The sequence below is a fragment of the Zalophus californianus genome, chromosome 2, assembly GCF_009762305.2.
Source record: "Zalophus californianus isolate mZalCal1 chromosome 2, mZalCal1.pri.v2, whole genome shotgun sequence".
NCBI lineage: Eukaryota > Metazoa > Chordata > Mammalia > Carnivora > Otariidae > Zalophus > Zalophus californianus.
In genome coordinates, this window is record NC_045596.1 from 178,166,032 (window position 1) to 178,182,264 (window position 16,233).

General features: G+C 36.8%; 1 protein-coding gene across 2 annotated transcripts in view; it reads right to left on the bottom strand.

The window, feature by feature from the left end:
* DLC1 (DLC1 Rho GTPase activating protein) overlaps nucleotides 1-16,233 on the bottom strand; it is a 419,617-nt gene that overhangs the window by 287,730 nt on the left and 115,654 nt on the right. For both annotated transcript variants that reach the window (XM_027597776.2, XM_027597782.1), the window contains exon 4: nucleotides 6,341-6,481. In XM_027597776.2, coding sequence (XP_027453577.1) covers nucleotides 6,341-6,481 — 141 coding nt within the window. The remainder of the gene's footprint in view (nucleotides 1-6,340; nucleotides 6,482-16,233) is intronic.

Here is a 16,233-nt window from a genome sequence, read left to right on the forward strand (position 1 = left end):
TGAATGAAATAATTCCTGTCAGTGTGCCTGAAGTATATTGTTTATAACAAAGGTGTTCTTATGCTCATCAGATCTCTTCGCTGGATAACGGACTGAATCATCAAAACTCAAATGAAGCATTTCTTTATGGTAGGCTTGGAGAGTCTTTTGAGAATCTGATGCAGATATTGACAGTCTTCCCACGTGTAAATGCTGGTGTGCATATACAATTTAAAATACAACTTCAAGGGGTTCAGGCACCCTTTTAAATAAATCCATAAATTCCAGGTTAAGAATACTTTTTTAAATCTTGTGTGGCTAATTCATCATAAATTCATATCCTACTCCCAATCAGACTGTCTGTGACATCTTTAATAAATTACTCTCTATCAAAACAGTATTTCATGAGTTTTACATTTTTTATTTTTAAGTAGCCTACGTGGAAGTCCTCCTTTTACAGAAGCAACAATTAAATTAATTATTTTTTGTCAAAGGTGTCCATTAACCTCTGTCTTCTACCTTATGAGCTTCCCTTTAGAAACCCTTTCTCAAACCTTTTCAAACCTTAAAACTCCTAACCCAGATACAGACATCACCACACCCCACACCTGCTAACAATGAATAAATCTGCCTTTGTAGTTTCTGTGTTTTTCCTGAGAAATAGTCTTAAACAAAATCAATATAAAATTTATACTGAATAATAATTTTATGATTATATAAAAACTTAATGATTACTAATTTGGTTTCATTAAAAATTGAACCATTTGGTTAAGAATTACTCAATACGGGTTTCTGGAAAATAACACCAGAGAATGTATGTCTGTATATACACATATGTACATACACACAAATATATGTATATATTTTCTGATATATAGATACACACATATATATGTATAATTTAATACACATGTATATATATACATACAAACACATGTAAAAAATCTATGGTAGACAGATGATTTAGGAAATGATGTTAGAACAATATGACCTATGCCATGCTCTGATGAATCAGTTCTTTACTGTGCAATGAAACTGTGCTTGGGCACTCTGGTAACTCAAACATCAGTGGCAATTTGTTTCCGACATAAAACCTCTCAGACCAATTTATGTTGATTCTGAAGCCAGGTGGTTGGCAGGTGAATCTCTGCATAAAGCAGTGTTAAATAGGAGCATGGAAGATCAGGGTGCCGTCCTGGCCCCATCCCTTCCCAGCAATGAGGCCACAGGCAACTCAGATTAGCCATTATAAATATTAGTTTCCTCATCGATGAACTCTAGGAAATCATGGCATCCACCTAAAAGGCTGTTGTGAGGAATCAATGAACTATGCCCTACTAGTCCATAATATAATATCTGCCACATAGTGTGCGCTCCATAAATGTTTGTCCTTTTTCTATTTGATACTATTATTACAGAGGGAAAATGCTTTTCTCCATAAATATTACCTGGATAAAACTTGCGGGTCTTTCTTAAAGTTCATATTTTTGTTGTCTCTGCTTTTAGCATGGAGAGATATAGATTCATAGAAATACTATGAGTGACAATTTATGGTTCTCATTTGCACAGTGCCCAAAATAGAAATTGATACTTTCAAAAACAGTGTAGATTAGACCATATCTCACTGGCTGAAAAAAGGGAAAATAAGATCCTGTTTTTTAAAGACTTGAACTTAAATAACATTTATTAAAAATGACATGTCAAAATTCTTACCTAGTGCCATCATCACTCTCCTTTTCTCTGCACCTCAAAACATTTATACCTTTTAGGGAGGACAGTGCTATTGACAAGTAAATGTCACACTAGAAAATTATTATTTTGGGGGGAGAAAAATAATAGGTTGTATGTAAACGCCTCACTAAACTGACTATAGCATAATCAGTTGTGTTGGGGGTCATATTGAGAGACTGTTCTCTTCAACAATAGAATAGACCATGCAAGTTTTGGAACTGTCAGTAAAAGCAGTTGGGCTATTATGTTGATTATAGTACTGGGAGTCTTTTTAAAAGTCATCTAGAAATGATCATGATCTGTAAGGAGGGCATACTCCTGAGCTCTATTTTTGTCACACCATGGCAGCCTTTAGGCAAGATTTATTCTCAACTGCTCTCTAAAGGAGTTGGCAGTGTCTGGCTGGGCATCATTCTGCCTGCCCTAAGCTCCCATCCTTCCACCAGCTGATGTTTTCCCTCATCTATCCCCTTGCTATTTTGGTAGTAATGATGAAAAGATAAGGGGTGTATTCAATCTGTGGAATTAGACCTACTGTTGCCACCTTGAACTAAAATAAGATGTATCTGTCTTTTTTACTCTGTAGCAATTACAATAACGAAGGTTAATAATTTCTGCTGTTTTTGATGTCTTCAATAAAAGGGTTATTTTCCAGTACATAATACATTCTGATGTGAATGCCAATATGTTTCAAAATTCCTTTAGATAGTTTAGGACATACTCAAAGCTGCTCTGTCTAGCTGTGGTTCTAACATGCCCAAATGATTGAGGGTTTCATCACTGTTATTAGAATTCTATCACAAGGCAACTAAGGGAGTTTCTGGGACAAAGAGGGAAGAGGAATTTAGACTAAATTGAAACCATATCTTTGCATTGCTCTTTAATGATGCTCTCGGTTATTCTACAGAATGCTAGACTGTCCCTGTTCCTCCAGTTACTTATTCTACAAGTGAAATATGTTGTTTTCTTTATTTTCTAGAGCTTGGTTTCTCTCTTCATAAATGTATGATGAATAGTAATTTAATGAACACCTACACTTACAAGTATCTCCAGAAAAAAACAATAAAACCCCTGAGGTTTTAGTGTCCTGCTTTAAAATCTTTCATGTAACAACCCTATATTAATGAATACAGGAACAACTTAAGCAACTGATACCATGGCCAGAAGGATGTCAGTATATCATTCTAGAATGAGTCATAGCACTTTGTATAAAAGTAATATGACTAATCATGGGTTTTTGTGAAAATGTCTCTCAAGAAAGGCATTATGAGACTGTTTCAAAAGAAAAAAATCACAGATTTTGGGAGAGAAATTGGTGATTTTTTGGACATGAAGCACTAGATCTCTTTTTTCTAATGTGTTTTTTGGTAGGTACTGGGTATCCTACCTTTCAACTTTTTCATTTTTGTGTGAACTACATCACAGAAATCTACTTTAGTGCTCACTCTTTGGCATGATATATACATAGTCTTCATGAAAAATCTGAAGATTACTCATTGGTCCTGTTGTAATAATACATATAAAAGAAATCTTATAGAAAAAATAGGCACGTAGAAACCCAGAGGTCTTACATACAAAAGGAAAGCCAAATATTTGTGATAGTTAGTCACCATTATAAATAGATTTCACAGCAGCAAATCAAATGTAACATTAAATAATTCTGAGATAAAAGTAAACATTTTGTAAAAATATGACATTATGGAGCAGAAGTTTAGTTCATTATGAGTGGGTGTTAGAAGTAGGTGTTCTTAGAATTTAATGTTTCTACTTAATATTAAATTTGAAATTTTAGTTCCTGATGAAAAGAATGGCTCTGTAGGATACTGGAGCTTTCTCGCTTTTCACAAAGTAGCCAGACTGCCATTACACAAATAGATAATTTCCCAAGCTCCAAATTGACAGGGTAAATATCTGTTTACTCTCTGACAAAATAGGTAAAATTCTTCATTCTAATATTCCTACCCAAAAACAACTGAAAACATAGAACTGACCCATATAGCCAAAGAATTATTTTCAAACTGTAGTAAAAAGGAATTGTACTCAAAAGCATCAACACCAATAATAACACAAAATTAAATACACACACACATTAAAACAACCCTTCTCCCAAAACAAAAACTTGCTTTTCAAGCTATTTTAATTATTGGCCTTTTCTTTTGAGAAATTTCCTAAAAGTCAGTTGTCTTTGACAGTGGAGTGTTTCTTTCTGGGTCCTTCTCATGGCCTGCTGGAGAATTTTACTAAATTATAGTTCAGTAGCTGGACAGAGTTTCATGTACAGTTCTCTAACTGCCTGTGGTATTGGTCAAGATGGGTTAAGCAGTTTTGGTTGTCTTGAAGTGGAATATTGTGTTTGGAGGCGAAGTCTACTGCATAATGATTCTTAGTGCTCACTGACTAATGAGGGGTGGCATCACTATGAAGCTGTGACTGTGCGCCCAGGTAACAAGTCACACCTGAACAGCTTGGTAGAGAGTCACAATTTTATCCAAAGTTGACAACTTTTCAGTAAACATTTGTTTTGGGGGCACGGAAAATTATGTTTCTGTTCAATAATTGACTTTAGTATTTCTTTTTTTTAAGATTTTATTTATTTGAAAGAGAGAGAGAGAGTACCAGCTGGGGGCGGGGGGTGTGTGTGCAGAGGGAGAGGGAGAAGCAGGCTCCCTGCTGAACAAGGAGCCAGATGTGGGGCTAGATCCCGGGACCCTGAGATCATGACCTGAGCTGAAGGCAGACGCTTAACCAACTGAGCCACCCAGGTGCCCCAATTTTAGTATTTCTTAATTTAGCCTGTAGGGTGAATAGTTTGGTCAGTTGATATGGCAAACACGAAAAATTTGAAAACAGACGCATCTTCAAGTATTTTAAAGGATTAAAGTCCCCCCAAAACTGATGGTTTTATGTTTTTCATTCTAAAACTTTAGTGTAGATGGTTATCATAAAAATATATAGACATATCTTGGTGGAAATGCATTTATAAACATGAGCACATTTATAAACATGGGGGTATTGAAGAAAAAGGACAGAATTGCACAAAGTTGTATAAATTGTTACAAATTATAAGGTGACCACACACTAAAATATGTATCTTTCAAGGGAGAAATAGCAGATACCAATGGTAATTATTCTAAAGTAAAAGATGAGCATGGAATAAATATCAGAGAGAAAAGAACTGCCCTTCAGGATAATAGCAGGTGCTTTAAAAAAGAGAATTTAAGCATAAATACCTTTAAAAAGTGAATTCACCTTCCTTTCTACTTTTTTCTTATATGTCAGCCCCATACCTGTCCCAATGTTCAAAAAGCCAATGCTCCAATGGTTCCCAAACCTTCAGTTTAAAACCATTGAGAGGCTTTGACCCTTTACTTCAATAAGAATGTGGTGAAGTAAGATCATTTTGTTTCATATTTTAATTTTGCATTTTAACCTTCTTTACCCATTATGAAAAAGAAGAGCACCAATTCATTGCAGCCGCCTGTTGACACACATTATTTTTGACCCTGTTTTTCCATTGTACCCAACAATAGCATTATGTAGCAGATCACTGGTTCCTATTTCCAATTTTTCAGCTCTACCATATAGTATGATACTGAATTTCACTGTTTACTTACCTACCCTGCTTTGCTAGATTGTGAGCTGTTTAAAGATGGAAAATATGTTTTACTCCACTCCCACTCTTTCATCTAGCACAGTGCATTCAATAAATATTTATTCTATTAAAAAATGCTCTAGATATTCTTGCAATTGAATATATCTACCATGTTAAATTCAGAGTATTCTCTTTTGAGTCCTATTTCAGATTTGCCTTTTATTTTAAAGTCAGGCAAACAAGAATCCAAACTTGTTTCTCTGTGTTAAGCTAACATGGGCATTAAAAAAAACAATATGCCACTGTGATTTTCACTAAACTAGGAAAGGTTATTTTGGAGCTGCTGGGACTTCAGATATTTGAAGTAGTAATTACTTCCTCCATAAATGTTACCTTTTACAGTCAAATACTGCTTTCCTGTAGCCATTCAACTTTTTACTTAAAATGTCTTTTATTTACAATTCACCCTGCTATATTATTACATGTGGTAATTCTCCTTTTATTTGTTTTGGTAGCACTGTAAAGTTGATGAAGCATCATAATAATAATGACGGTAGCTTACATTTACTCAGTATTTATTCTGTGCCAAGCATTTCACTAAGTACTTTACATGAACTATGTCATTTAATACCCACATAAAATTTATGATGCGTGTGATTTTATATATCTCTATCTCTCTATCTAGTCTTAGGTGATTTTCTGACTAGTAAGTGATGTGGTCAGGATAATAATTCAGGGAGAACCATCTCTATATTTTTTGCTCTTGGTTCTTTAAAGATCTGAGCATACAGCAACAAAATTTGATACCATATTTTGCATAATTCTAGAACCATGACCTGTTTTAGTGAAGTACTTGTGTTATCAGTTATAAAGCAAACAAACAACGTATGTTGGATTGTACTTAATTAAATGCTATCAAGTCACTGAAACTAAGACTCAAAGAGTATTTCTTCTATATTGAATGGATGAGATATCAACTCTTACCTTATGATTATCAGCATTTCATGTCAAAACTGACTGTTATCATTTATAACTTACCATAGACTTGGGTTTGGTTCCAGAACTGGCCACTGGGGTGGAAGATGATAGGTCGGTAGATTCGGTGTTAGAAGACAAATTTATTTGTGTCTGATTTACTGAAATGGTATCTGCTCCACTCTCAGATCCTGACTCCAGATCCTATTAAAGAAATGCATTGATATGAAAGGCATGTACATACTCTCTTCAGGCCTTTTTCCACTGCTACCAGCATCTTTCCACCTCTTCCTACTCCCAAAACATAGTGACATGCTAAAGAGTTGCTGACAACTGACACTGACACGTCACCCATAACCATGCATTAGTTTGTAATAAAGAACTATAACTTTTCAGAGGGTCTGATTTTAAACGCCAAATACTAGATAAAGTGATATACTTCTTTAGTAATTAAACAGCTTATTGAAAATTAGAAGGGGCAGTAGTGGGAGCTGGCTGGGCACTGCAGTAAGTTAGGAGGTAGAAGCCCCTAGATACCCCTTACTCACTATATGACCTGAGTAACTCACTTAACACCCCTTATGCAAGAGGGAGATTGTGAGTGTCAAATGAAAAGACAGTTCTCACTTCTCCTCACCTCATTTTCGTCTGTGTTCTCATCAGACCTCCATGGTGACACCTATAATGGCTTGGATTCATTTAGTCTGTCTACCTAATAAATTATGAGCTATTTGAATGCTAAGAATTATACTTTGACATGTGTGATTCAATTCCCTCATTTGGAAATGGGTATAATAGTGTTCTGGTTCAAGATGGTGATGTAGGAAGATTCTGAAATCACCTCCTCCACAGATCATACCAAATTACACCTATTAATAGAACAAATCCTTGTGAAGAACTGAAAATTGACTGAATAGCTACTGAACAACTAAAGACAGAGAGAATGGCAAGAGAACAGCAATAAAAATGGATGGTAACAAAGGGAACTCCCACTCCTAACAATGCAAATGGCAGTGGGGAGGGAGGGATAGCATTGAGGGACGAGGAACAGGCCCCTCTGTCTTTGGGCACAGAAAAAACAAAAAACACAAAAAACAACACATGGTTTAAAAGAGCAACTAGCACAGAAAACAGACAACAATAGAACTCTGCCAGGCTGCAGAAGAGCTGGAAGAAAGCTTTCCAGGTCAGGGGAACTGGAGAACAAGCTGATTTATATTCCCATCCCACCTTAAAATCCTAGACTGCAGCAGGATCCAGACACCATAATGGAAGTGCCCAGTTATCTCTGTGAGTTTGCAACTCCAGTGAGCACAGGGTCTGCAAGCCCACACCAGCCCTAGTCATGCTGGGGCACAGAAAAGAGAAGCCAGAGTTTAAAAGGGCTGAGGAACTATGGGGATGCTCTCTCCCCCTCAGCCTTAAAAGCCCAGGCTGGAGCAGGATTTGGCTGTCAAGAGAAGTTTCAGACACCACAAATGGAGGGTCCTAATGCCACACCAGGAAGGTCCTGATGGATCTAGTTGTCACAGGGAGTTTGTAGTCTCAGTGAGCCCAGGGTCCACTAGGCTACACCAGTCAACCTGTGACTGGGGCAGAGAAAACAGGCCAGCCATGGTTTTGTGTTTTGTTTTTTTTTAATTTTTAATTATTCTATTTTTTTTTTACATTTTAAAATTTGTCCTGTCTTGTTTTAATTTTATTCTTTTTGATTTTGTTCTTTCTTCTCTTTTTTCCCTTTCTCCTTTTATTTCATTATTTTCTTTTGTCTTTTATATCATTTTTTTCTTTATTCCTTCTGTAAAAGCCATAGTTTAAAAAATAATTAGCACATACAGCCAGCCAGCAAAAGCACAGCACACAGAGTCTTCACTGGGGACACCATACACAAGACCACTCCTTCAACTTCAGGACAAGTAGCTGTTTCATCTAATCCATAAAAACAAACACAGGAAGTCAAGGAAAATGGGGAAACAGGAATATGCTACAAAAGAAAGAACAAGAAAAAACCTCAGAAAAGAACTAAATGAAACAGATATAAGCAATCTGCCTGATAAAGAATTTAAAGTAATGATCATAATCATGCCCACTGGGCTAGAGAAAAGAATGGAAGAGCTCAGTGAGACCTTCAATAAAGAAATAGAAAATATTAGGAGGCGGAGCAAGATGACGGAGGAGTAGGAGACCTGGGTTTCGTTTGGTCTCAGGAATTCAGCTGAATAGGGATCAAACCATTCTGAACACCTACGAACTCAACAGGAGATCGAAGAGAAGAATAGCAACAACTCTCTGAACAGAAAAACGACCACTTCCTGGAAGTAAATGGCTTTGTTCTAGTCTCCTGCATGATCACATTCTCTCCCTTTTCTTTTTTTCTTCTCTTCTTTGTTTTTAAATCTTCTTTCTTTTTTCAAACAACTTCTTATCTTATCAATTCCTTTTATAAAATCTTTTATAATTTTCATCTTTACAGTCATCTTTCATCCCTTCATTGCATCAACCCTTATTTTGTACATATATAAGTCTTTCTTCCTTTAAAATATTAGGAGGCACTTCCTTCTAACAGACCAAAATACGCCCAAAATCTAGTGTGTGGCACTGATCTATACACTAGTCTGATCATATTTGATCATATTCTGTTTCTTTTTGTTTTGTTCTGTTTTTGTTTGTTTTTATCTTTTTCTTTTTTTTTTCTCTTTCTTTTTTCTTTCTTTCCCTTTCTTTTCCCCTGGTTTCAGGTCTTTTCTAATTTGTACAGAGTATATTTGCTGGGGACATTGTTAACCTGTTAGCATTTTGTTCTCTCATTCATCTATTCTCCTCTGGACAAAATGACAAGACGAAAAAAAACACCTCAGCAAAAAGAACAAGAGGTAGTACCATCAGCCAGGGACCTACTCAATACGGACATTAGTACAATGTCAGACCTAGAGTTCAGAATCGTTACTTTAAAGATACTAGCTGGGCTTGAAAAAGCGTGGAAGTTATTAGAGACACCTTTTCTGGAGAAATAAAAGAACTAAAATCTAACCAAGTCAAAATCAAAAAGGCTATTAATGAGGTGCAATCCAAAATGGGGGCACTAACTGCTAGGATAAATGAGGCAGAAGAGAGAATCAGCGATATAGAAGACCACATGATGGAAAATAAAGAGGCTGAGCAAAAGGGAGATAAACAACTACAGGATCACGAGGGCAGAATTTGAGAGATAAGCGATACGATAAGACGAAACAACATTAGAATAATTGGGATCCCAGAAGAAGAAGAAAGAGAGAGAGGGGCAGAAGGTATATTGGAGCAAATTATAGCAGAGAACTTCCCTAATGTGAGGAAGGAAACAGGCATCAAAATCCAGGAGGCACAGAGAACCCCTCCCAAAATCAATAAAAATAGGTCAACACCCCAACATCTAATAGTAAAACTTACGAGTCTCAGAGACAAAGAGAAAATCCTGAAAGCAGCTCAGGAGAAGAGATATGTAACCTACAATGGTAGAAACATTAGATTGGCAACAGACCTATCCACAGAGACCTGGCAGGCCAGAAAGAACTGGCATGATATCTTCAGAGCACTAAAGGAGAAAAACATGCAGCCAAGAATACTATATCCAGCTAGGCTGTCATTGAAAATTGAAGGAGAGATAAAAATCTTCCAGGACAAACAAAAACTAAAGGAATTTGCAAACACGAAACTAGCCCTCCAAGAAATATTGAAAGGGGTCCTCTAAGCAAAGAGCGCCTAAAAGCAATATAGATTAGAAAGGAACACAGACAATATACAGTAACAGTCACCTTACAGACAATACAATGGCACTAAATTCATATCTTTCAATAGTGACCCTGAATGTAAATGGGCTAAATGCCCCAATCAAAAGACAGAGGCTATCAGATTGGATTAAAAACAAGACCCATCGATATGCTGTCTGCAAGAGACTCATTTTAGACCCAAAGACACCCCCACATTGAAAGTGAGGGGGTGGAAAACCATTTACCATGCTAATGGACACCAAAAGAAAGCTGGGGTGGTAATCCTTATATCAGACAAATTAGATTTTAAAACAGACTGTAATAAGAGATGAAGAAGGACACTATATCCTACTTAAAGGGTCTATCCACCAAGAAGATCTAACAATTGTAAATATCTATGCTCCTAACATGGGAGCAGCCAATTATATAAGGCAATTAATAACAAAAGCAAAGAAACACATTGACAACAATACGATAATAGTGGGAGACTTTAACACCCCCCTGACTGAAATGGACAGATCATCTAAGCAAAAGATCAACAAGGAAATAAAGACTTTAAATGACACACTGGACCAAATGGACTTCACAGACATATTCAGAACATTCCATCCCAAAGCAACGGAATACACATTCTTCTCTAGTGCCCATGGAACATTCTCCAGAATTGATCACATCCTAGGTCACACATCAGGTCTCAACCAGTACCAAAAGATTGGGATCATTCCTTGCATATTTTCAGACCACAATGCTTTGAAACTAGAACTCAATCACAAGAGGAAAGTCGGAAAGAACTGAAATACATGGAGGCTAAAGAGTATCCTACTAAAGAATGAATGGGTCAACCAGGAAATTAAAGAAGAATTAAAAAAATTCATGGAAACCAATGAAAATGAAAACACAACTGTTCAAAATCTTTGGGATACAGCAAAGGCAGTCCTGAGAGGAAAGTATATAGCAATACAAGGTTTTCTCAAGAAACAAGAAAGGTCTCAAATACACAACCTAACCCTACACCTAAAGGAGCTGGAGAAAGAACAGCAAATGAAACCTGAAGCCAGCAGGAGAAGGGAAATAATAAAGATCAGAGCAGAAATCAATGAAATAGAAACCAAAAGAACAGTAGAACAGATCAACGAAACTAGGAGCTGGTTCTTTGAAAGAATTAACAAGATTGATAAACCCCTGGCCAGACTGATCAAAAAGAAAAGAGAAATGACCCAAAACAACAAAATCATGAATGAAAGAGGAGAGATCACAACCAACACCAAAGAAATACAAACAATTATAAGAACATATTATGAGCAACTCTATGCCAGCAAATTAGATAACCTGGAAGAAATGGGTGCATTCCTAGAGATGTATCAACTACCAAAACTGAACCAGGAAGAAATAGAAAACCTGAACAGACCTATAACCACCAAGGAAATTGAAGCAGTCATCAAAAATCTCCCAAGAAACAAAAGCCCAGGGCCAGATGGCTTCCCAGGGGAATTCTATCAGACATTTAAAGAAGAATTAATACCTATTTTCCTGAAACTATTCCAAAAAATAGAAATGAAAGGAAAACTTCCAAACTCATTTTATGAGGCCACCATTACCTTGATCCCAAAACCAGACAAAGACCCCATCAAAAAGGAGAATTACAGACCAATATCCTTGATGAACATGGATGCAAAAATTCTCACCAAAATACTAGCCAATAGGATCCAACAGTACATTAAAAGGATTATTCACCACAACCAAGTGGGATTTATCCCTGGGCTGCAAGGCTGGTTCAACATCCGCAAATCAATCAACGTGATACAATACATTAACGAAAGAAAGAACAAGAATCATATGATCCTCTCAATAGATACAGAAAAAGCATTTGACAAAGTACAGCATCCTTTCTTGATCAAAACTCTTCAGAGTATAGGGATAGAGAATACATACCTCAATATCATAAAAGCCATCTATGGAAAACCTACAGCGAATATCATTCTCAATGGGGAAAAACTGAGAGCTTTTCCCCTAAGGTCAGGAACGCGGCAGGGATGTCCACTATCACCACTGCTATTCAACATAGCATTAGAAGTCCTAGCCACAGCAATCAGACAACAAAAAGAAATCAAAGGCATCCAGATCGGCAAAGAGGAAGTCAAACTCTCACTCTTTGCAGATGATATGATACTGTATGTGGAAAACCCAAAAGACTCCACCCCAAAACTGCTAGAACTCATACAGGAATTCAGTAAAGTGGCAGGATATAAAATCAATGCACAGAAATCAGTGGCATTCCTATACACCAACAACAAGACAGAAGAGAGACAAATCAAGGGGTCGATCCCATTCACAATTGCACCCAAAACCATAAGATACCTAGGAATAAATCTAACCAAAGAGGCAAAGGATCTGTACTCAGAAAACTATAAAATACTCAGGAAAGAAATTGAAGAAGACACAAAGAAATGGAAAAACTTTCCATGCTCATGGATTGGAAGAACAAACATTGTGAAGATGTCAATGCTACCTAGAGCAATCTAAACTTTCAATGCAATCCCTATCAAAATACCATCCACTTTTTTCAAAGAAATGGAACAAATAATCCTAAAATTTGTATGGAACCAGAAGAGACCCCGAATAGCCAGAGGAATCTTGAAAAAGAAAAGCAAAGCTGGTGGCATCACCATTCCAGACTTCCAGCTCTATTACAAAGCTGTCATCATCAAGACAGTATGGTACTGGCATAAAAACAGACACATAGATCAATGGAACAGAACAGAGAGCCCAGAAATGGACCCTCAACTCTATGGTCAACTAATCTTTGACAAAGCAGGAAAGAATGTCCAATGGAAAAAAGTCTCTTCAACAAATGGTGTTGGGAAAATTGGACAGCCACATGCAGAAGAATGAAACTGGACCATTTCCTTACACCACACACAAAAATAGACTCCAAATGGTTGAAAGACCTAAACGTGAGACAGGAGTCCATCAAAATCCTAAAGGAGAACACAGGCGGCAACCTCTTTGACCTCAGCTGCAGCAACTTCTTCCTAGAAACATCGCCAAAGGCAAGGGAAGCAAGGGCAAAAATGAACTATTGGGACTTCATCAAGATAAAAAGCTTTTGCACAGCAAAAGAAACAGTCCACAAAACCAAAAGACAACTGAGAGAATGGGAGAAAATATTTGCAAATAACATATCAGATAAAGGGCTAGTATCCAAAATCTATAAAGAACTTATCAAACTCAACACCCAAAGAACAAATGATCCAATCAAGAAATGGGCAGAAGACATGAACGGACATTTTTCCAAAGAAGACATCCAAATGGCCAACAGACACATGAAAAAGTGCTCAACATTGCTCGGCATCAGGGAAATCCAAATCAAAACCTCAATGAGATACCACCTCACACCAGTCAGCATGGCTAGAATTAACAAGTCAGGAAACGACAGATGTTGGTGGGGATGTGGAGAAAGGGGAACCCTCCTACACTGTTGGTGGGAATGCAAGCTGGTGCAACCACTCTGGAAAACAGTATGGAGGTTCCTCAAACAGTTGAAAATAGAGCTACCATTCGATCCAGCAATTGCACTACTGGGTATTTACCCCAAAGATACAAATGTAGGGATCCGAAGGGGTACGTGCACCCCAATGTTTATAGCAGCAATGTCCACAATAGCCAAACTGTGGAAAGAGCCAAGATGTCCATCGACAGATGAATGGATAAAGAAGAAGTGGTATATATACACAATGGAATATTATGCAGCCATCAAAAGGAATGAGCTCTTGCCATTTGCAACAACGTGGATGGAACTGGAGGGTGTTATGTTGAGTGAAATAAGTCAATCAGAGAAAGACATGTATCCTATGACCTCACTGATATGAGGAATTCTTAATCTCAGGAAACAAACTGAGGGTTGCTGGAGTGGTGGAGGGTGGGAGGGATGGGGTGACTGGGTGATAGACATTGGGGAGGGTATGTGCTATGGTGAGCGCTGTGAATTGTGCAAGACTGTTGAGTCACAGATCTGTATTTCTGAAACAAATAATGCAATATATGTTAAGGGAAAAAAAGAGAAGAGGGAGATAGCAGGAGGGGAAGAATGAAGGGGAGTAATTCAGAGGGGGAGACGAACCATGAGAGATAATGGACTCTGAAAAACAAACAGAGGGTTCTACAGGGGAGGGGGGTGGGGGGATGGGTTAGCCTGGTGATGGGTATTAAGGAGGGCACATTCTGCGTGGAGCACTGGGTGTTATGCACAAACAATGAATCATGGAACACTACATCAAAAACTAATGATGTAATGTATGGTGATTAACATAACAATAAAAAAATGAAAAAAAAAGAAAATATTAAAAAGAACAAAGAAGAGTTGAAGAATACAATAACTGAAATAAAAGACACACTAGTGGGAATCAACAGTAGATGAGAGAATACAGAACAGATGAGTGATCTGAACGAAAGGATAATGGAAGCATAGGAACTTAAGATCAAAAAGAGAAAATAATTTTAAACCATGGGGATAGACTAAGAGATCTCTTGGACAACATCCTATGGACAAATATTCATATTATAGTGATCCTTGAAAAAGAGAGAAATGTGTAGAAAACTTATCTGAAGAAATAATAACTGAATACTTCCCTAACCTAGGACGGAAATAGATATCTAAGTCCAAGAAGAACAGAGAGTTCCAAACAAGATGAATCCAAGGAGGTCCATTCCATGGCACATAATAATTGAAATGTCAAAGGTTAAAGATAAAGAGAGTATCTTAAAAACAAGAGAGAAACAAAAAGTTACCTACAAGGGAAAACCTGTAAGATTATCTGCTAATTTTCCAACAGAAACTTTGCAAGCCAGAAGAGAATGACATATATGATATATTCAAAGTGCTGAAGGGAAAAAAAACAACCTATAAATAAGAATACTCTTTCTGGCAAGGTTATCATTCAGATTTGAAAGAGAGATAAAGAATTTCCCAAACAAAATATAAAGGAATTTATCAACACTTTACTAGCCTTGCAAGAAATGTTAAGGGAACTTCTTTAAGTGGAAGAGAAGTGGCCATAATTAGGCATAAGAAAAATATGTATAAAAAGATATAAAATATAACAACATATAGATTCTTTCTTTCTTTCTTTCTTTCTTTCTTTCTTTCTTTCTTTCTTTCTTTCTTTCTTTCTTTCTTTCTTTCTTTCCTTCCTTCCTTCCTTCCTTTCTTTCTTTCTTTCTTTCTTTCTTTCTTTCTTTCTTTCTTTCTTTCTTTCTTTCTTTCTTTCTTTCCTTCCTTCCTTCCTTCCTTGCTTCCTTCCTTCCTTCCTTCCTTCTTCCTTCCTTCATTAACTTAGGATGCTATATATGAACCTCATGAAAAATCACAAACCCAAAACCTATGGTAGATACACAAAAAATAAAGAGAAATAAAGCCAAACAAAACATTATAGATATTAATTGATTGCAAAGAAAGACATCAAGAGAAGAAAGGAACAAATAACTACAAAAACAACGAGAAAACAAAATTTAAAAATGGCAATAAGAATATACCTATCAATAATTACTTTAAATTGAGCCCAGATGTCCATTGACAGAGGAATGGATAAAACAGGTGTTGTATATATATATACAACGGAATATTACTCAGCCATCAGAAAAGATGAAATCTTACCATTTACACTGACATGGATAGAACTGGAGGTTATTATGCTGAATGAAATAAGTCAGTTGGAGAAAGACAATTATCATATGGTTTCACTCATATGTAGAATATAAGAAACAGTGCAGTGAATCATAGGGGGAGGGAGGGAAAACTGAATGGGAAGAGATCAGAAAGGGAGACAAACCATGAGAGACTCTTAACTATAGGAAACAAACTGAGGGTTGCTGGAGGGGAGGTGGCTGGGGGGAAGGGGTAACTGGGTGATGGTCATTAAGGAGGGCATGTGATGTGATGAGCACTGGGTGTTACATGCAACTGATAAATTACTGAACTCTACATCTGAAACTCATGATGTACTATATGTTGGATAATTGAATTTAAATAAATAAAAAATAATTACTTTAAATGTAAATGGCCCAAATGCTCTAATCAAAAGACATAGAGTGGCAGAACAGATAAAAAAAACAAGACCCATCTATATGCTGCCTACAAGAAACTCACCTCAGACCTAAAGACACACATAGTCTGAAAGTGAAAGGGATGGGAAAGCATTCACCATGCAAATG